Raw genomic sequence first — 23509 nt, forward strand, 5'->3', positions numbered from 1 at the left:
GGATATGAAAATATTAAACCAACACACAATATTTTCCAAGGTATATCTGTATATTGATAAATACCTCGAAGGGTGCTATAAATCCAAACCCGAAGGTTGGCTACAATGGCTACTACTACTTACGCTCACAAACCCTAGCTTCTAAATATATATATAATACAAAACTAAGCTAGAGGTTATTTGTGTGTAGTAGTGTGCAAGGCACAAAGCCATTCCACCATAAAGGTGGTGGAGAGTGTTACAAATGAGAACAAAATCCATGGGTATTTATAGGCTTTTCATAAACTAACTGTGGTTAAGCCAGGTGATCCAAGTTGCGCCAAATACAATATATATATATATATATATATATATATAGAACTTGCGCCAATGAAGCTGCGCCAATTCATGTATATATATATATATATATATATATATATATATATATATATATATATACTAAAGTTGCGCCATACAGTATGATACTGTAAGTTTACTTAGAAAAAATTCCAAGTAAAGCAAACTTGCGCCACCTTTGAATTTTAGGTCAAAACCTGCGCCAAGGAGGAGTTTACTGTGTCCAGTGTTTGATCACTTAGAATTTATTCTAAGTGTTCAAACTTGCGCCACTGTTGTATATAGGAGAAGTCAAACCTTGCGCTGGTCAAATGTTGCGCTCCAAGGGCTTCCCTGTATACGGACTTAGAAATATTCAAGTTAAAAGAAACTTGCGCCTCACAGTGAAATACATCACTGTTGTCTCTCTTTTGACTTCAACCTTGCGCCAAGACTTGAACTTGCGCCTTCTTGCACACTGGAGACATAGTTATATACTTAGAGAAATTCTAGGTCTGTGAACTTGCGCTTGTACAGTGGAGGACTCCACTGTTATCTCTCCTTGGACTTGTTCCAGGTCAAACCTTGCGTCATGTATGCTTCCAGTGTGTTCACAGTATAAATGACTTAGAAAAAATCATTCACAAGTGTAATGTCTTGTGTGAAACCCTACATGCACATGCAAACCCTAGAGTGCCCTAGACACCTGACATCATCATATGCATGCATAATATATATAATATAATATATTATGTTGTTATTATATTAATAAATAAAAGTATATATAAATATATACACACATATATATTTTATTTATATGAACATATAATAATATATGTATATATATTTAAATATATTCTCATATATTTAAATATATATAATATATAATTATATGTAAATACAAATGTAAATATATATATAAATATATATAGAGATATATATAGTTATTTATAAATATAAATATAAGCATAAATATATATAAAGAAAAGTATATATAAATATATACATATATATAATATTTGTATAAACATATAGTAACATATATATACACATATATTTAAATATATTCTCATATATTTAAATATATATAATATACATATAGCTATGTGTAAATATAAATATAAATATATATATAAAGATATATATAACTCTCTCTAAATATACATATATTTATGCACATAATATAATATATATATATACACTTAATTATATAATTGCTTAAGTAAAATATAAATACATATACTATATACATATATATTTATTTAAATATACATACATATAAATATACATATACATATGTTTAAAAACATATATACATATATATTATATATATTATATTTAATTAAATATACATATATACATATATATAAATATATTTGTACATATACAAATATATAAGTGCACACATATAAAAGATAGGTCACTTCCTGATATGGCTTTCTGTGGAAGCTTGACATATGAGCAGTAGACTTGATACAGCTTGCAGAGGCTAGGCATTTGGCTTGGCTTTGGAACAAATGACTTGTTATGACTTGATCAATTCTTCCATTGATAAATACTTTGCAAACTCCGTACGTGCTGACGCTTAGTGCACTGGTCTGGTTCACAAGCGACTAACACTGAAGTTAAACATTGTACCGTCTTTGTCAGCAAACATTGATCAGTCGGTTCCGGGTTAGTTTATGCTTCAGTTCGTTGATTATAAATAACCAACCAAGATATATAGAAATATCTTGCTTCAGGGGTTGCACTGAAATCTTTCGAGTACTTGGACAACATCTTCATTGCTTCCACAATCTTGAATACTTCAATCTTTATTCTTCACTAAGGCATGAACATATTAATGAACTTCTTCCAGTGAACTTATTCCTTCAAGAATGTAGATGGCTTCTTCAACCTTTGTCTTCGTATCTTCGGATTCCGGTGCAGGCGTAGTGTTATTTACTTGTCCTGTTCTATTGTTGAGTTATCATCCTTATGTAACAGATAGGGTTGTCTTTACATTTAGACTTACAAGAAGATTCCATACTATTGTTACTAATGAAGAAGAACTACGAAGACAAAGAATCGACGAACAAGCCACATCTCAAGTGTTTATTTGATAAAGAATATTTAATTCAGCTAGATACAGATGAACCAGACAGTACATTTGTGTGTCAGCTACTCTAATTGAGTATTCAGCATCAACTACAAGTGGCCGTTCAATCAAGACAAAGATCTACAAAGTTTAATCAAGTCTGATGTCTCTGCTAATGAATATATACATTTATATAAGTATTTACTTAATTATCTCACTTATCAAAATAATTGTATTGGTTGTATAATTTATTAATTAAATTGATTCACCTTCGAATTAATTTAATTTATGAATATATATAATTAATATAATTAAGTGGGTGATTATCTAATATTTATATACATTATTTAAACTGATTTTATGCATAATTGGCTCGGTATGACATTCTCAGAGAATGTCATACCGTTTCAATTGAACAGGCATTCTCAGTGATGAGTTACAATGTCATACCGTGGCTGTTTGTGTGAGTAGATCATTCGGTATGACTTTATCTTGATAAGTCATACCGTTTGCTCTCAACAGACATAATCTGGCATGACATGGAAATGTCATACCGTGTGTATGCTTCATGGCATTGTCTGGTATGACTTTAAAAAGTCATACCGTGTCTGTGTATTAGGCATTCATGGTTGTGTGTATGACTTGCGTTATAATGACATATAAATGTCATACCGAAGTGATCTGGATGGCTTTTGAGTTGTATGTCATACCGAATGACTTAGTGGCCAAGTATAGAATGTCATACCGTGCCTATGCAGTATGACATTACTTGTTTATGTCATTCCTTTCTTGTTTTAGGGCATGGCTTTGTGTAACAATGTCATATCTTCCTTTGTAATGTCATTCCTAAGCTTAAAAGTCATTCCTTTCAATGTCATACCTAGATCTAAGTGGTTTGCCTATAAATATGGCTTCACTTCTTCATTTCTCAAGTGTTCAAGCATTGTAAAAGCTTTCAAGTTGTTTGTAACTTGCAATTGTTATATCCACAGTTTTCTGTGCTTTGATCACTCGGTTGTTTTAATCACTAAACTAGAATACATCCTGTCGAATTTATTCTACGAACTTTAGTGGACATTAAAACGAACCTTATTAATTATATAACGACTTAAAACATTGTTATATTAATTAATTAAAATCTGATTAAAAGTTTAATTCAAATCAGATTATTCCGCCGCGATTTTTAGTGACGATTGTATTCAACCCCCCCCCCCTTCTACAATCGTTTCTGGACCTAACAATTGGCATCAGAGCTGTTGATACCATTTTTCCGTATCAGATCCTATACACACTCTGTAACGTCCAAATATTTTTTATTCGAATTAATTTTATTTCAAAAATTAATTCTGATTTAAAATATTTTTCTTTCAAAAATCCAAATCTCATCCAAACACTATTCACTTCAAATCCTTAAACATGAGTACACAAAAGATCAGTAGCATTAAAATCCCACCGTTCAGCAAGGAACACTTTGGCCTATGGAAGAGGCACATGTTATTATTCCTCCGCACAGCCAACAGAAAATATATCGGGATATTAAACAAGGGTGTTTCTATTCCGATGAAAGTCATATTAGCACACGAAGAAGAAGGTGTGTTAATACCTCATCAGACCATTCCGAAAGAACTTCATGAGTATACAGATGAAGAGGGTGAACAGATGAACTTAGATGACGCTCTTCAACTAATTTTGGTGGAATCTCTAGATCCAGTAATGTACAATGCTGTTGTTAATTGTACAAACGCCAAGCAAATCTGGGATACGTTAGAGATCATCAATGAAGGCTCAGATGAAGTTAGAGAAAACAAGAAAGAGATACTGATGGCTCAGTATGAACAGTTTGGTTCCAATCCCGGAGAAGGGATTTCAGAAGTGTTTATCAGACTTAATAATCTGATTAATAATCTAAATTTAAATGGGAAATACTACGACAAGAAAGAGGTCAACATGAAATTCCTCTTAACACTTCCTGAACATTTGGAACACAGAATCACTGCCATCAGGGAAAGCAGAGATCTGAATGAGATATCTCTGGAGAGACTCTACGGAGTGTTGAAAACTTATGAACTTGAACAAGTTCAAAGTAAACAGAGATATGGCTGGGGTAAAACACTGAACCATTCGAGAGCTCTAGTTGTTGAGTCACCTGTACCGGAAGAGAAGAAGGATGTTGTTGTTCCTTCTAAAACCACTCAGGAATTTGTTGTACCTGAGATGGGTCAGACTGCCTCTTCCAGTGGTGACGAAGAGTTCTATACAATGGAAGAGCTAGAACAATTAGAAGATCAATCTCTATCTCTGTTTGCCAAGAAGTTTGGAAACATGAGATTCAGGAAGAATCCCTCCTACAAGTACAAACCTACTGTGAACAGGTTTCAGAAAGGAGGTTATTCATCTTCTACGAGCAAAGGAGGATACAAGACTGGGATGGTGGATAGAAGCAAGTTCAAATGCTTCAACTGTGGTGAACCAGGACACTTTGCAACTGAATGCAAACAGCCCAAGGTTCAAGGAAAAAGAAAAGATTCCTACGATGAGCTGAAGCAGAAGTATGATGCACTTGTGAGAAAGCATCAGGGTACTTCTGGAAATCAGAATTACAAAAGCAAGTCTTATCTGGCAGAAGGGAAAAGCTGGGATGATACAGATAGTGATGAAGAGGAGCAGCTAGGGAATGTTGCTCTTATGGCTAATGCTGGATCATCTTCACCTCCTCCTGTTGGAAGCTTTCAGGTAGATCCTACATGCCCTAAACTTTTTATGCAATTAGGACTCGAAAGAGATGATGCTATTAAAAAGTTGAAAGCTGCCAATCTTAAAATTGATACACTAGTCTTAGATATTCATGCTTATAAAATGAATGAGATGAACGTATTAAAACCTAAAATAGAACAACTGACTATGGATTTAGGATTACAATGTGCTAAAGTCAAAGTTCTAGAGAAAGGTGAGATTGCGTTAAGACTTCAGCTAGATGAAGAGAAAGTGAAATGTAAAGCCTTTAAGGATGCCTCCACTATAGTCAAAGAACTTAATGATAAACAAGAGATCAAGAGAACTGTTGGAATAGGTTTTGACTATAACAAATCCGTAGGTAAGGCTAGTAACATTACTCCTTTTAAGAAGAGTGCTGAGGAGAGAGGGATTCCTTTTGTTTTGAAAGATTCCCCTAAACCTTTGTTTAAAACCTCAGAAGCCGAACCTCTTTTAGAGACTCTTGTTGTCATTAGATATGAACTCAAACAGGAAGACCTTAAAATGAAAGAGAGTAATGAGAAGAGAGATGAGATCCTGACATCACTGAAACCAATCAAAGTGAAAGGCAATGTTAGGTTGCCTAAAGCTGGTTTAGGTGTCAACTCTGAGAGAACTAAATTCAACAAGCCTAATAATTTTGTGAATAGTAAGAACAAGAACAATAGATGTCATTCTACTGAGAACTTTAAATCTGGTAACAAAGTTAGAGTAGAATCTGTTGATGTTCCTACTACTGTGACTGATATTCCTGTTGTTCCTGTTTTTGATGCATGTCATAAATGTTGTGGTGTTGATAATTGCATGACTTGTGCTTTCAATATGATGTTTGCTTATTTTAGAAATTTGCATGCTAAGAATGAAAACACATCTCCTAGACAACACACAAACAATAAGCATGTTAGATCAAAGACTGCTAGTCCTCCTCGTGTGAGGAAGGAGACTTATGTTCAAAAGCCTAAAACCAAGGTTTATAAGGCTGTTGTTAAGGAAGTAAGTTCAGTCAAATCAGAACCAAGTATCAGTCCAAGAGGCTCTGTTGTATTACCTGATAGAAATCAATTCTTTAAGTTTGCTGGACCCAATCAAGTGTGGGTCCCAAAGAATGTTTAATCAAGTTGTCTTTTGCAGGGTGCCAGTGGAGTTGTTCGTGTTACCTGGGTGCTTGACAGTGGAGCGTCAATGCACATGACTGGCAATAAATCCTTGCTGGAAGACATAAGAGAAGGAGCTGGCCCTACAGTCAGTTTTGCTGATAATAGCAAAGGTCGTACTGTGGGATATGGCAAGTACAAAATTGGAAGGATCATCATAGAAGATATTGCAATAGTTGAAGGACTTCAACATAATCTCCTGAGTGTCAGTCAATTCTGTGACAAAGGATATTATGTTCATTTTGAAAAGGAGATATGTATCATTAAACATATCAAGGATAAGCGTCCTTCACTATGTGGCATAATGAAAGGCAATATATTCGTAGCTGATTTGTCTTCAGGACCAGGAAACGAAGTTCACTGTTTCTACGCCAAAGCTTCTGCTGAAGATAGTTGGTTATGGCATAAGAAGCTCTCACACCTCAACTTCAAAACCATGAACTCTCTAGTCAAGAGAGATCTAGTGAGAGGCTTGCCTTCCCTGGAATTCTCAACTGATGATCTTTGTGAAGCTTGTCAGAAAGGAAAAGCGAAGAGAGCATCTCACAAAGGCAAAACCATCAATACCATTACAGATCCACTTCATTTGTTACATATGGATTTGTTTGGCCCTGTGAATGTTGCATCTATTGATGGAGGAAGATATGCCTTGGTTATTGTGGATGACTTCTCCAAATTTACTTGGGTTTACTTCCTGGCTTCTAAGGATGAAACCCCGATGACAGTGATTGATCATATAAAGTTAGTTGAATTGGATAAAGGTGTGCTAGTCAAAGCTGTAAGGTCAGACAATGGCACAGAATTTAAGAATCAAACTCTAATCAACTTCTTCTCTGAAAAGGGAATTAGAAGGCAGTATTCAGCACCAAGGACTCCTCAGCAGAATGGAGTCGTCGAAAGAAAGAATCGTACACTGATTGAAGCTGCAAGAACTATGATTGCTGAATCAAAGCTTCCACTGTACTTTTGGGCTGAAGCTGTGTCTACTGCCTGCTATACCCAGAATAGAACTTTGATCAATAAGGATCATATGAAAACTCCATTTCATCTGTATAACAACAAGAAGCCTTATGTCAAACATCTTCATGTATTTGGAGCCAAGTGTTATGTTCTCAGGGATGGTGAAGAGAACTTGAACAAGTTTGAGCCAAAGGCATCTGAAGCAATTTTTGTTGGTTATACAAATAATGCTTATAGAGTTTTTGTAATTGATACTCTGTCAGTGAAAGTTAGTGTCAATGTTACATTTGATGACACTAAACTCCCAAGTTTACAATCTGCTGATCCATCTGAATCTCTGAAGTTTGATAACTATCCAGATTCTGATTCAGATGATGATGTGCCACCTGAGGTTGCAACAGGTGATGACAACAATGATAATGATCCAGGCAATGGTGGAGGAAATGGCAATAATGCTGGAGATTCCACTGATGCTAGTGGTGGATCATCAAGTCAACCTGGCAACAGCTCAGGGGGAGCTGGTGGATCAACTAGTCATACACATCAGCCTAATGATAATACTGCTGAATCATCAAGGACACAACTTCCAAGGGAAAGGATTTGGAGCAGAGATCATCCCTTTGATCTGATTATTGGTGATCCTGATGTTGGTGTAAGGACTAGAAGTGCTACGACAAATGAATGTCTATTCTCTGGTTTTCTTTCACAATTAGAACCAAAGAAAATAGATGAAGCACTTGCTGATCCTGATTGGGTTCTTGCCATGCAAGAAGAACTCAATCAATTTGAGAGACAAGAAGTCTGGGCCCTGGTTCCAAGACCAAAAGGAAAGTCTACAATTGGATCTAGGTGGGTCTTCCGTAACAAGTTAGATGGTGATGGCATTGTTGTAAGAAACAAAGCCAGACTGGTTGCAAAAGGTTATTCTCAGGAAGAAGGAATTGACTACGATGAAACCTATGCTCCAGTTGCTCGTCTTGAAGCCATCAGAATATTTCTTGCATTTGCTGCACACTCCAACTTCAAGGTTTATCAGATGGATGTGAAAAGTGCATTTCTGAATGGAAAGCTAGAAGAAGAAGTATATCTGGAACAGCCCCCTGGCTTTGAAAATCCAGAGTTTGCTGATTTTGTGTACTTCCTATTCAAAGCTGTCTATGGACTCAAGCAGTCACCAAGAACATGGTATGACACCCTCTCTGAGTTTTTAATTGAAAATAAATTTACTAGAGGTGTCATAGACAAAACTCTCTTTTACAAACTGCATGATAATGATATGATATTTGTTCAAATATATGTTGATGATATTATATTTGGTTCTACTAACGATAACTTGTGCAAGAGATTTGCTAAGTTAATGCAGAGTAATTATGAAATGAGTATGATGGGTGAACTGTCCTACTTCCTTGGTCTTCAAGTAAGCCAAAAGGAAGATGGAATATTCATTTGCCAATCAAAGTATGTCAGAGATCTTCTAAGAAAGTACAATCTAGAAGACTCTTCTCCGGCAAAGACACCCATGGCCACTGCCACAAAGCTTGACCAGGATAAATCTGGTAAGAAAGTTGATATCACAAGCTATCGAGGTATGATTGGCTCTTTACTTTATCTTACTGCAAGTAGACCAGATATCATGTTTGCAACATGTTTATGTGCTAGGTTTCAGGCTGATCCTAAGGAATCACATCTTATAGCCGTCAAAAGAATCTTTAGATATCTTAAGGGTACACCTGGTTTAGGTATTTGGTACCCTAAGAATACTGGTTTTGACTTAACCGGCTATACAGATTCTGATTATGCAGGTTGCAGGATTGATAGAAAGAGTACGTCTGGAAGTTGTCAATTTCTAGGACGTAGGTTGGTTTCCTGGTACAGCAAGAAGCAACACTCCGTGTCCACTTCTACTGCTGAAGCTGAGTACATAGCTGCTGGAAGTTGCTGTGCTCAGATTCTCTGGATTAGGAATCAATTAAATGATTATGGTATTTCTGTCGACAAAATTCCAATATTTTGTGACAACACCAGTGCTATAGCCATTTCAAACAATCCAGTGCAACACTCCAGGACCAAGCACATAGATATCAGGTATCATTTCATTCGAGAACATGTCATGAATGGTACTGTGGTGTTACATTTTGTACCCACAGCTGATCAGATTGCAGACATCTTCACTAAACCACTTGATGAATCCACTTTCTCTAAGTTGGTTTGTGAGCTAGGGATGTTAAATATGCCATGATTCTCTTTGTACATATTTTATATGTATTTTACATATTATTATATATTTTTGTGAATTTTCTGTGTAATTATATCTATTTTATTAGATTTTATATAATTGTTTGTAAATTATCTGATAATTTTATGTGTAATTATGCATGTTCATATCTGTCTCTATAATTTTCTAAGTGCTGCATACTTCCCTGTAATATTCTCTATGCATTTAGATAATTATATGTGTTTATTTTGTATTTTTCAAAATTAATTAAGCATAAATATTTGATTTTAAGTTAATTCATTTTAATGAATTAAAGTTAAATTCATAAGTATTTATATTTAATTAAAGTTGAATTTTACAAAATATATGTGTAATATATTATATATTATGTGTATTAGACTTTTGATTAAATGTGCAAAATGTTTTATTGCTTTTTAATTACTCAAAAGTCATAATAGTCTATTTCCTTTTATATTTTAGTCTGTTAATAACACGGTATGACTTTCTCAGTAAAAGTCATACCGAATATGGCTTCTCTGGTACGCTAGTGAACTCGGTATGACTTTCCTTAATAAAGTCATACCGTTTTCTTTCTTCTTTCCCCGTTGATACTTCGGTATGACATTATTTAGAGAAGTCATACCGAGAGCACGAGAATGACATTCTTAAGTGCTCGGTATGACTTTCCCTAATAAAGTCATACCGACTTCTAAACAGGCATGACTTAAACCGTATATGTCATACCTGTTCCTATTCATCTCCCTCACACATACACACACTCCATTGTTGCTGCTCTCGACTTTTTCAAGTTTTCTCAGTAAAACTTGCTGGTTACTCTCAATCAAGTGTTAAACACTTGCTGGTTACTGCTTAAATCCTTGATTTAAGTCGAAGTGCTGCCCGATTTCGTTGAGTTTTGAACCGAGTCGCCGAGTCGAACTGAGTCACTGTTTTTGAACCGATTTCGAGCGAGTTTGCCCGAGTCTACACCGGTTTTGAGCTACTGTGATTGTGAATTGTTGGTTTAAATCGATTTGTTGGTGATTTGGGTCAACTGATTTGAAACCCTTTTTGACTTGTAATTCGAAATTAGGGTTTTTAAAGCATTATTGGGGATTTTTGGACTAAGTGGAGCTTAAGACCTCGTTTGGGTTTTTGTTTGTGCCATTTCAAGATTAATTAAGTTTTAATTCGAATTTATCCATTTACTTCGAATTATTAATTAATTAATTGATATTTAATTATTAATTGAAATTTGTGAGAAATTTGAAAATTATTATTTTATTTGAAAAATTCTCACTTAATTCAATTTTTAATTCTAAAATGGCCGGTCGCTTTGTAATTGAGGAGACTAATTTGAATGGATTTTTCGACCCCGAGGCCAGTTTGGCTCGTTTTAGACCGTGGGTCCGGTTTCTAAATAGCCAGTCGCTCGTCAGCACTGCTATTACAGCTCATGCAGACCTCCAGATACAGCCAATCCAGGACTTCTACACGACAGCCCTGAATACCACTTTGTTGGATAATCATCGGATTTCTGGAGATATACATGGAGGACGTACGATTACTATCAGCACTGATGATGTGAATAGGATTTTGGGGTTTCCAAGGGACAATTTTGCTGACCTCCCTACCGAAGCTGAACTCTCCAATTTCTTCGAGACAATCTTATATCAGGGAGAGATCAATTTGCCTAGAATGTTGAAAGGCAATCTGAAGCCTGAGTGGGATCTTTTCTTCGACACTTTGGCTAAAGTGTTTGCTCCGACCACTCGCAAGAACTTTAATGTAATAACCTCGCTGCTTCAGAAGATTGGGTTCAGCATTGTTTATAATCGTCGGATTAACTTTGGAAAGCTTATTCTTCAAGCCATTCTTTCCAAGTTAGGGCCTCTTAGGAACAGATCTGTTGAACAGAACGCGAAGGTTGCATGCTTTTATCCTCGCTTTATCATGTTGTTTCTAAATGATAAGATGACTGACGCTGAGAAGGAACACTACTCCAACTCTCCTGTGGCACAAGTTCCTCGTGCCTGCACCAAACTTATGACTCAGTTGGATAACAAGAATAAATTTGCCAATGTTCCACTAATCACCACTCCTCACATGCTCCAAATGTTCAATGCTCCTCTTCAACCGTATCAACTTCAAGTGGCTCATCCACCTCAACCTCAACAACAACAGCAGCAGCAGCAACCTCAAGAACCTCAACCCCTGCAGACTCAACAACCTACACAACACCATCAACAACAACTTCAACATCAACAACAACTTCTACAACAACAACAACAGCAGCATTCACCTCAACAATCCCAAGAAGCACAATCTTCACACCACTCATCCAACCAATCATCATATCACTCCCCCATCCATCAAACAGAACAATCTAACCCTTCATTTGAAGATCAAACTTTGGATTATGATCTCTTCGAGCATCAACCATCTTCATCTGAACCTCTCCCACACCAAACACAATCCCAAATCATCCCACAAACACAATCTACCTCACAACCCCTACCCTCTGACTCTCCTATCAACCCAGAGCTGCAGTCCTTCCGTCAGGACCTACAGGTAGCTCAGGTACTTTCTAACTTATCATCTAATTTTAATGTTGATACGTCAGATTATGGTTGTGATTTTGTTTGTGACCTTGATTTTGTTTTCCAGCCTACCAGCAATGAACCTGACAACACACAGGTTCATAACCTAGCTGAAGATTCTCTTCAACAAACTCTCGTTTCTCCAAACACATCAACCAACACTTCAATGCAACCTGTTCGTAAAGTTGCGAGGAAACGGAGTTCGAGTAGTTTAATGAATAAACCCACAGCTCTGTCTCCCTCAAAGAAGCAAAGGGTGGAAACCTTGGAGACAACTGTAGCCTCATCTGTGCCTTCCCAACAAGGCTCAGATTTTGAAATGGCAGATAAACAGTCTCTGGACCCATTCTCTCTACAGGATGTGGCCATTGAAATTGACCGTCCGGCCGCGGTAACTTGTACAGAGTCAAGCACTGCGCTAGCACTCACGCTAGTGCCAGCCCAAACAGATACACAGGTTACTATGTTTACTGAGTGCACAGATTTTCAAAATCAATGTATTATTTATGAAAACTTTGCTGATCTCCCTTTCTTTTCTGATCAGGCGGAACTTGGCAGCGTGCAAGTTAATCTGCCCTCACAGGCTTCCGGAGGACAATTTGTTCCTCCACTACCTTTGAACCCATCTCAGGGGACATTGGTAGTATATACAGGTACAGCGGGAAGAGTGACTGAAAAGAGTGATGTAAGGCAAACACCGAGCGATACACATGCACGTGAGGCTAGTGAAACAGCTTTAAGTGTACGTGAGGTGAGTGCACACACTAACCCTGCTCTGTTTGAGGAACAAATGGCAAAGCTAAGAGCTGAGCTTGCCAGAATGATTGCTGAGAACGAGAAGCTCAAGGGTGCACAGTTGGTGACCCTGCAACAGAAAGCTGAGGAGAGGCCATCCAGTTCTTACAGGGATGAGCTTAAAGAGGAAATCCATGACTTGGCTGTTGAAATGAGGTCTAATCATGAGCTTTACATGTCCAAATTTGAGACCATCGACAGCAAGTTAGATCAACTCCTCAGAAACTCCAACAAGTCTGATGATCAACCCTCCGGAGAGGATCCCTCAACTAAGGGGGAGAATAGAGACAAAGGTGACAGGGATGATAGAGGCAATAGCTCAAATCAAAGTAACAAGGATAATACCACTTCTGGATCTGCCCCTGACAAAGAAACTCACAAGTCTAAAGGCAAAGAACCGTTACATCAGTCCGACAATGTTTTCAATTCTGATAGTTATGATGACTATCCACAGGATATGGATGATGATGACATCTTCGATGCTACCTATCGTCAAGCAGAAGAAGAAGAAGGTAAATTTGATGAGGGTTATTTGTTTCAGGATGAAGAACCTGTTGACCTAGAACACGAGGAGAATGTCCGGAAGTTCAAAGCTGAAAATGAAGCTAGGAAGCGTAAGCTTCGTGATTTCCAAAAACTTCTAGAGGACAAGTTGATCACAGAAGAACAAATCAAGATCGAGAAACAGAAAATCTATGATGCTGCAATCAAGCAGAAGAATCTTGATATAAGGAGGAAAGAAGGAAAAAACTGGGACATTGCAAGAAGAGTCTTTAATGGACCTCAAAGGGAGCCTTTCGATGACAACAAGTTCTTATCTCTGATCTATGATCTTAGAGAGGTAAACCCTGACGAGGATGTCTTTATGCATGCCTTTACTTTGGAATTAAATTATGTGACTGTGGGGGTCAACAATTTGCTAGAGCAATGGGAGCTAATTGTCTATACACAGAGGAATGGTTCTTTCAGACTATCTGTCGAATCTCTGAAATCATTCTCTGTATCTGAGCTCTGGGTGCTTCGAAACAAGGTTAGGAGAAGCTCCAACCTGAATGAACTTCTTCGTGACAAACTGCTGGAACAAGCTGTATTCAACAGTCCTCAGGTTGTTAGGAATCCTTATTGTGTTAAGTTCGTTCACAAGGAGATCTTCAGCACTGTCTATCTCAACGAAGAAGCCTTGCCAAAGTATCCAGCTAAACAACTTGCTCTTGCCTCCACTCTTTTAAGAACCAAGGGCTTTGCTTCTAAAGCTAAGTCTGATGCTGATGATGTGATTCTTGCTTACTGCACTCGAAAGAATGTTGCTCAATACTTTCGAAGGATGAAAAATGTTACAAAATCTCAGCCATCAGACTTCCGCGAAGACCCTGTGGATTTGGAAGTGCTACATCAACTGGCTCTGGCAAAGGAACGAATGAAGCGTGGTGAATCCACTACATCTGAAGTGCCAACCAGGGAAGAACCATCAACTCCTATCCTTCACACTTCTGATATCGAAGAAGGAGAAGTTGATCTTTAGATTCATTAGGGATTTGTAATATATGTTCAAAAAGAACATCCTTTTGTAATCTATTGTAATCTTTTGAATTCTGGTCAATGTTTAATGAAATACCAGAAACTTTTTGCTATTTACAATTCATGTTTAATCCTTTGTCTTATCAGTTAGTTGAGTTATCCTCTCGATAATTTGCATGTTATGTTAACAAACAAATAGGGGGAGATTGAAAGGCATATGTTTAGCCTATTTGTAATTAAAGAGGTACCAACTCAACTCTGATAAGAAAGCAAGGTAAATAGCAAGTACTATTGAAGGAATCCGTACGAAGAACGTCAAGTGATTTATTGAAATTATATGTCTGAAGAATTTCAGGATGCTGCTGCACACCACTGGAAGAAGTTCATTAATATGTTCAAGCCTCAGTGTACAAATAATCTTTTGTAGCACGTCCAGAAGTCCCGAAGGTATAAAGTTTTAATACTTTATTTATTCAGAAGATTCCATACTATTGTTACTAATGAAGAAGAACTACGAAGACAAAGAATCGACGAACAAGCCACATCTCAAGTGTTTATTTGATAAAGAATATTTAATTCAGCTAGATACAGATGAACCAGACAGTACATTTGTGTGTCAGCTACTCTAATTGAGTATTCTGCATCAACTACAAGTGGCCGTTCAATCAAGACAAAGATCTACAAAGTTTAATCAAGTCTGATGTCTCTGCTAATGAAGATATACATTTATATAAGTATTTACTTAATTATCTCACTTATCAAAATAATTGTATTGGTTGTATAATTTATTAATTAAATTGATTCACCTTCGAATTAATTTAATTTATGAATATATATAATTAATATAATTAAGTGGGTGATTATCTAATATTTATATACATTATTTAAACTGATTTTATGCATAATTGGCTCGGTATGACATTCTCAGAGAATGTCATACCGTTTCAATTGAACAGGCATTCTCAGTGATGAGTTACAATGTCATACCGTGGCTGTTTGTGTGAGTAGATCATTCGGTATGACTTTATCTTGATAAGTCATACCGTTTGCTCTCAACAGACATAATCTGGCATGACATGGAAATGTCATACCGTGTGTATGCTTCATGGCATTGTCTGGTATGACTTTAAAAAGTCATACCGTGTCTGTGTATTAGGCATTCATGGTTGTGTGTATGACTTGCGTTATAATGACATATAAATGTCATACCGAAGTGATCTGGATGGCTTTTGAGTTGTATGTCATACCGAATGACTTAGTGGCCAAGTATAGAATGTCATACCGTGCCTATGCAGTATGACATTACTTGTTTATGTCATTCCTTTCTTGTTTTAGGGCATGGCTTTGTGTAACAATGTCATATCTTCCTTTGTAATGTCATTCCTAAGCTTAAAAGTCATTCCTTTCAATGTCATACCTAGATCTAAGTGGTTTGCCTATAAATATGGCTTCACTTCTTCATTTCTCAAGTGTTCAAGCATTGTAAAAGCTTTCAAGTTGTTTGTAACTTGCAATTGTTATATCCACAGTTTTCTGTGCTTTGATCACTCGGTTGTTTTAATCACTAAACTAGAATACATCCTGTCGAATTTATTCTACGAACTTTAGTGGACATTAAAACGAACCTTATTAATTATATAACGACTTAAAACATTGTTATATTCATTAATTAAAATCTGATTAAAAGTTTAATTCAAATCAGATTATTCCGCCGCGATTTTTAGTGACGATTGTATTCAACCCCCCCCTTCTACAATCGTTTCTGGACCTAACATGAGATTTATCAGTCAACTGGTGGTTCCAGTATATTTAATTTGATTATTTATAATCAAATTTATCGAAGCAACATCTAACCCGGAATGATTGATCAAGAATATTTTCAAGCAAAAGAATTCAAGGGATTATTTCAGTTCGAGTCGTTCGTGAACCAGACCAGTGCACAGGACGTCAGAACATACGAAAGTATTCAGTGGATTCAATCAACGGATAAATTGATCAAGTCAATTAAACAGCTCAGGAGAAGTCAATGAACTTAATTGCTATATATATATATATATATATACATATATTATTAATTGTGAATTACTTGAATACAATTAAATTCAAGTAATTAACTAAACACAATTAATTATATACATACATATATATATGTGTATAAATATGGAAGACTTGTAAATTTGTCTAAGTCCTAAGATCATCACAGGGGAACACAGTGGTGCATGGCGCGCAAACTTTGACTAAGAAAAGTCAAAGCTTGCGCTACGTACAAAAGCGCAAGTTTGAGATAAGCTGAAAACTCTAAGTACTCATCAGTGTACACAGGGACACATCTCTTGAAGGGGCGCCACAATTGACTTTGTCAAAGCGCAAGGGTTGACTTAGTCAAAACATGCGCTAGATTTCAACTCAAATATTTTGGCTAAGCAAGGGTGGCATGCTCCCCTGTGTGGCGCAATCTTTGACTGGAAGCGCAAAGTTTGACTTCCACTTAGTTAAGCGCAAGTTCAACTGGTTGGAATAAAAACTAAGTAAGCAACACAGTGGTACACTGTATGGCGCCATGTTTGACTCTCACCTGGCGCAATGTTTGACCACAGCAATCACTGGCGCAACTTTGCTATACATATTTATATATGTATATGTATATGTAAATGGCGCCACTTCAAGTGCTGAGGAGTTAGATTTATTTTGTTGAATCAAATCCGTCCCGAACGAACTCAATCCGTCCAGGACGAACTCGTTAACCATGGTTAGTTGTTGAGAAGCCTATAAATAGAGCTTGATGTTTTCATTTGAAAACAACTACACACTTTGTAAGTGCACACACTATACACATTCTCGAGAGCTAAATTAGAATATCGATTTTATCGAGAGTTTGTATTAGTGTGATTGTAGTCTCTGCAGCCGACACTTGTGTTGGAATTTGTAGCATCCGAGGATTATTTCTAATACAAAGAATATTCCCCGACTTGCTGGAATTGTTTATTTACGATTGATTTAACATGGATTGAAACAGAATTATTCCGCAATTAAATTAAATCGAAGAAATTGGTACAGACGTATTCAACCCCCCTTCTACGTCTGATTGGACCTAACAATTGGTATCAGAGCTACGCTGATCGATATACAGATCTGAGATCCGTTACCAATCTGAAAAGCTAGCTGTCCGTACAATCGTAATCTTATCTGATAACAATGTCGACACACAAGTTAGGAATCAAAGTACCTCCATTTGACAAGGATGACTACAACAACTGGAAAATGAAGATGTTGCTGTACATCAGAGTTGCTAATCCCTTGTACATTGGGATTCTGGAAAATGGTCCGTTTATGCCTATGAGGATTATTCCTGAATCTGTTGAAAATGGTGTTCGTATTCCACAGAAGTCTGTTTCCAAAGAGAAAAGCGAATACACTGAGACTGATAAGAATATATTGCACATGACCATAATCTGCAACTCATAATTGTTGAATCAATGACTAAGACTATGACACATCTAATTCTGAGTCTGAAAACCTCAAAGCAGATGTGGGATACTATAAAGGCATTGATGGAGGGATCTGAAGAAGTCAGGGAAAATAGATACGATATGCTAATTGGTAGATATGAAGCATTTCAGGCAATACCTGGAGAGAACATTTCTCAAATCTATGAAAGGTTCATGTTGTTGTTGAATGAACTCACCCTGCATGGAAAGACTTATCCACAGAAAGAGATTAACAGAAAGTTCTCATTTGTGATGTCACCCCATCTAGTTGTGAAGACTGAGACCATCCAGAAAAGAAGCGACTTCAGAACTATGACTTTGGAAAAACTGTTTGGGAAACTGAAGACGTTTGAGATGGAACTCGAACAAAGAAAGATCATATATGGTGGTGGATCATCTGAAGCCAAGAGTATGGCCTTACAAAAGACCTGCACTTATTGCTGATCAACCGTACTTTGGTTATCATCAACTAGTTGAATATGGTATTAATGATCACACTGTTGGTCAGAGTGATTGTTCATCTATCAAAGCTGATTATCCTTCTTCCAACACTGAGATTGTAGAAGCTGAAATTGATGAAGTTTCTGGTGAACCGGAGGATGAGTTCTATACTCATGAAGAGCTAGAGCAGCTGGAAGATAAGTCTATGGCTTATATGGCTGCAAGGTTCAAGCACATCAAGTTTAGAAAGAACCCTCGGTACAAGAAAACTTCAGGGAACAAGTTTCAGGGAAAAGGAGGATACTCAGGGTCAGGGTCTAAAAGTACTGGCAGTTACAAATCAAACATGTACGACAAGAGCAAGGTCAGATGCTACAACTGCAATGACTTAGGGCACTTTGCAACAGAGTGCAGGAAACCCAAAGCGGCTCCTGTCAAATAAAGAAGCAACTCATATGATAAGAAGAATTCTTATGAAGATCTGAAGAAAGAAAATGAAAAGCTGAAAGCAAAGTTTGAAGCAATGGTGGCTAAGCATAAAGGAAGGGCTTACATTGCTGAGGGAAAAAGCTGGGATGACACGGATTCTGATGATGAACCTGTCCAGAGCAATTATGCATTTGCATTAATGGCTGACACTGTCGAGGAATCTCCATCTCAGGTATCTCCTGAAATTTCTGTTGATGATATGACTACTGCTGATTATAAAAAGACTATAAATGAACTAGGTCAAGAGATGTATAACTTGCACACTAGTTTATTAGCTTCAGAATCAGATAACTGTAGTCTTTCTCTAAAGATAGCTAAACTTGAAGAACGAGTAGACGAATTAGCTTTAGAGAAACTCATGAACACTAACCTTAAAGATAGAATTGAATATCTGGAGAATAAGGAGAAGTGTAGTGCATAAATTGAGGAATCCCTTAGGTCCCAGATAGCTGACCTAGAAACTAAGCTTAAGGCCTATCAGAACTCTGCTTTTCTACAGAAAGAGATCTTGGATAGTTAAAGGGTTGATAAGAAGGTTGCTATTGGCCTTGACTATAGTTCTTTGGAAAGTTCTAAAAGAAAGAAGAGAAAAGAAAATGAAGGCATATTTGTTTCAGCAGGAACTGCGAATGCTCCTGAAGGAACAAATGTACCTAAAATTCTAAAGAACACCAAGACCCCTATCTTTAGAAAGGCACAAACAGAATCTCTAATAGAAGAAGACCTTGTCATCAAGGAAGAGTTGAAAAATGAGGAAGTTGTTAAGCCTCAAGTAAAACAGGAAACACAAGATGTATCTTCTAATCCCCAAGTTAGAGAGGATTCTGATAAAACTGGATTAGGAAGTACTACTTCCAACAAAAAGAAGAACAACAAAAATGGTAAGCTAGATGCTAAGAAAACCAACTCTAGGACTCCCAGTGCTAGAAAGGTTTGTAACAATTGCAATTCTATTAATCATCTTACTCATGCATGTAGAATGATTAAAGTAGATACTCCTGTCACTAGCATGCCTAATACTGTTAACATGAATGCTGTTCATTTGCCATGTGGTACAGTAGGTTGCATGCAATATGCTATGAATATGATGTCTGCATGTTTTACCATGTTAAATGCATCTTTTTCTGCATCACCTACTATGAATATGAATATGCCTGCACCTTCTATTGCCCCTGTGGCAAAGACTGCTAGTCCTTCTAAGAAGAAGGAAACTCCAAACTCCAAGTCTAAAAGCACTTCTGCTAAGACTAAAAAGGAGAAGAGTCTAGTCACCCCTGAACAAGCACATGTTAAAACACATTCTGTTGATACTCCTGTTTCTACTAAACCACCTGGACCCAAGAATGTCTGGGTACCAAAGAAAGTTTAATCGATTTGTGAATGCAGGGGACAGGAAAGAAAAGTAAAGTTGTGTGGGTTCTTGATAGTGGTTGTTCAAGACACATGACTGGAGAAAAGTCCCTGCTCATAGATGTGGTGATGAGAACTGGCCCAATTGTAATCTTTGGAGATGACAGCAAAGGATTTACAACGGGATATGGTAAGCTGAAAGTTGGAAATGTCATCATTGAAGATATCTCTCTGGTGGAAGGACTCAAGCACAATTTACTGAGTATCAGTCAGTTCTGTGACAAAGGATACGACGTAATCTTTCAGAAGGAAGTTTGCTTGATCCAGAACCGGAAAAACAAGGATCTTACACTCTGTGGTGTAAGAAAATCAAGTTTGTTTATAGCCGACATTGATTCAGCAAGTAAGGGGGAGGTCAAGTGTTTCTACAGCAAGGCCTCTGCTGATGATAGTTGGTTATGGCATCGGAAGCTCTCACGCTTGAACTTTAAAACTATGAACTCTTTAGTCAAAAGAGAACTTGTGAGAGGACTGCCACAGAAAGAATTCTGTCAAGAAGGACTCTGTGATGCATGTGAAAAAGGGAAGTCAAAGAAAGCATCACACAGGAGCAAAGGCATGACTGACATTGGTTCACCCCTTCAACTGATTCATATGGATCTCTTTGGACCAGTCAACATTCCTTCTATATCAAGGAAAAGATATGCTCTTGTGATCGTCGATGACTACTCAAAATACACATGGGTACTATTCTTACATTCAAAGGATGAAGCAGCACTCGTCATCATTGATCATATTAAGAAGATTGAAAAGGAAGCAAATTTGCCAGTAAGGGCAATCAGATCAGATAATGGAACAGAATTTCGCAATACTGTTCTTAATGACTTCTGTACTGATAAGGGCATCTCTCGTCAGTATTCAGCTCCAAGGACTCCACAACAAAATGGTGTCGTAGAAAGGAAGAACAGAACCTTGATTGAAGCAGCAAGGACAATGATTAGTCAATCAAGACTTCCAATCTATATTTGGGCTAAAGCTGTGACTACTGCTTGCTACACTCAAAATTGTACCCTGATAAACAAGGATTTGGATAAGACTCCTTATGAAGTATTGGCCAATAGAAAACCATCACTGAGTTACTTTCATGTGTTTGGTGCAAAATGCTTTGTGTTAAAAGAAGAGCATCTGGGAAAGTTTGATGCCAAAGCTGAAGAAGGCATCTTTCTAGGTTATTCTTTAGAGTCTAAGGCCTACAGGGTTTATCTGATCAATGACGACAAGCTGATTGAAAGCATCAATGTAAGATTTGATGACACCAAGCTCCCAAGTCTGCAAAAGGAAATTGAATATGATTCTCTGGAATTTGAGAATTTAGAAGATATCTATTTAGGAGAAGATGAACCTGAAGCTGATACTAGGGAACCTAATACAAATGAAGGAACTGCTGATCCTGAACCATCTGGAGGAAGTATTGGCAACAATACAAATGATCATCATGATCACAGTGGTCAAAGTGGAGGATCATCAAATAGAATCAGCATCAGCTCAGGGGGAGCAAGTCAAAGTGGATCTACTAGTCATCACACTCAACACAACTATGACTATGGTGAATCATCAAGATTGAATCTTCCAAGACAAAGGGTATGGAGTAGAGCCCATCCTGTTGTACAAATCATTGGTGATCCAGACACTGGAGTGCAGACTAGAAGAGCAACTCAGAATGAATGCAACTTTGCTGGATTCTTGTCTCAGACAGAACCAAAGAAAGTTGAAGAGGCTCTAAGTGATCCAGATTGGGTATCTGCAATGCAGGAAGAACTCAATCAATTTGAAAGGTAGAAAGTTTGGAAGCTGGTGCCAAGACCAAAAGGAAAATCTATAATTGGCACTAGATGGGTTGTTAGAAACAAACTGGATGAAGATGGTATTGTTACGAGGAATAAGGCAAGACTGGTTGCAAAGGGTTATTCACAAGAAGAAGGAATCGATTATGATGAAACCTATGCTCCAGTTGCTAGGCTTGAAGCAGTCAGGATGTTCTTAGCATTTGCTGCACACTCCAACTTCAAAGTATATCAGATGGATGTGAAAAGTGCATTCCTGAATGGTGATCTGGAAGAGGAAGTCTATGTTGAACAACCCCCTGGGTTTTAAGACAAGGAATTTGAAGACTTCGTATACTTTCTCTTCAAAGCACTTTATGGCCTGAAGCAAGCCCCTCGAACCTGGTATGACACTCTTTCCAAGTTCCTACTTGAAAATGGTTTCACCAGAGGTATCATCGATAAAACTCTTTTCCATAAAAAGCATAAGGATGATATAATTCTTGTACAAGTATATGTCGACGACATTATATTTGGTTCTACTAATGATCTTTTATGCGAGAGATTTGCTAAGCTTATGCAGAGCAAGTATGAGATGAGCATGATGGGAGAATTGTCCTTCTTCCTAGGACTTCAAGTTATTCAGAAGCCTGACGGTATTTTTATCTGCCAATCTAAATACATCAAGGATCTTCTGAAGAAATATGGAATGGAAGAAGCATCTCCTGCCAAAACTTCTATGCCAACTGCTGTCAAACTTGATCAGGACAAATCTGGTAAGTCAGTTGACATCACGAAGTATCGAGGTATGATTGGCTCTCTCTTGTACTTAACTGCTAGTAGGCCAGATATCATGTTCGCCACTTGTTTATGTGCTAGATTTCAGGCTGATCCTAAAGAGTCTCATCTTATAGCTGTTAAGCGTATTTTTAGGTATCTTAAGGGAACCCCCAATCTAGGGATATGGTACCCTAAAGATACAGGTTTTAATCTGATTGGCTATACAGATTCTGACATTGCAGGATGTAAGATTGATAGGAAAAGTACTTCAAGAAGCTGTCAGTTTCTTGGACGAAGGCTGGTGTCATGGTATAGCAAGAAGCAACACTCCGTGTCTACGTCTACAGCGGAAGCTGAATACATAGCTGCTGGAAGTTGCTGTGCTCAAATCTTGTGGATGAGAAATCAACTACAAGATTATGGACTCATGTTGGATAAAATTCTGATTCTGTGTGATAACACGAGTGCCATTGCCATTGCCAACAATCCTGTTCAACACACCAGGACTAAGCATATTGATATCAGGTATCATTTCCTTCGTGAGCATGTCATGAATGGAACAGTAGAGTTACACTTCGTACCTACTGATCAACAAATTGCAGACATTTTCACTAAACCACTAGACGAATCCACTTTCTCTAGACTGGTTGGTGAACTTGGGATGTTAAATATGTCTAATTAATTAGACAAGAAATAACTGCAATTTGTTCGTAAAATCACAAGTTTTAAAATGTCCATATTTTCAGGACT

The 23509-nt window shown here is 37.3% G+C and overlaps 1 protein-coding gene across 1 annotated transcript in view; it reads left to right on the top strand.

Annotated features, from left to right (window-relative positions):
- LOC135149485 (uncharacterized) overlaps positions 1-19793 on the top strand; it is a 50504-nt gene extending 30711 nt beyond the window's left edge. The window contains exons 5-8 of the mRNA XM_064085212.1: positions 18385-18640; positions 18797-18918; positions 19543-19737; positions 19785-19793. Of these exons, the coding sequence (XP_063941282.1) occupies positions 18385-18640; positions 18797-18918; positions 19543-19737; positions 19785-19793 (582 nt within the window). The remainder of the gene's footprint in view (positions 1-18384; positions 18641-18796; positions 18919-19542; positions 19738-19784) is intronic.
- Positions 19794-23509: the final 3716 nt, after the last annotated feature.

The sequence above is a fragment of the Daucus carota genome, chromosome 9 (genome assembly GCF_001625215.2).
Source record: "Daucus carota subsp. sativus chromosome 9, DH1 v3.0, whole genome shotgun sequence".
NCBI lineage: Eukaryota > Viridiplantae > Streptophyta > Magnoliopsida > Apiales > Apiaceae > Daucus > Daucus carota.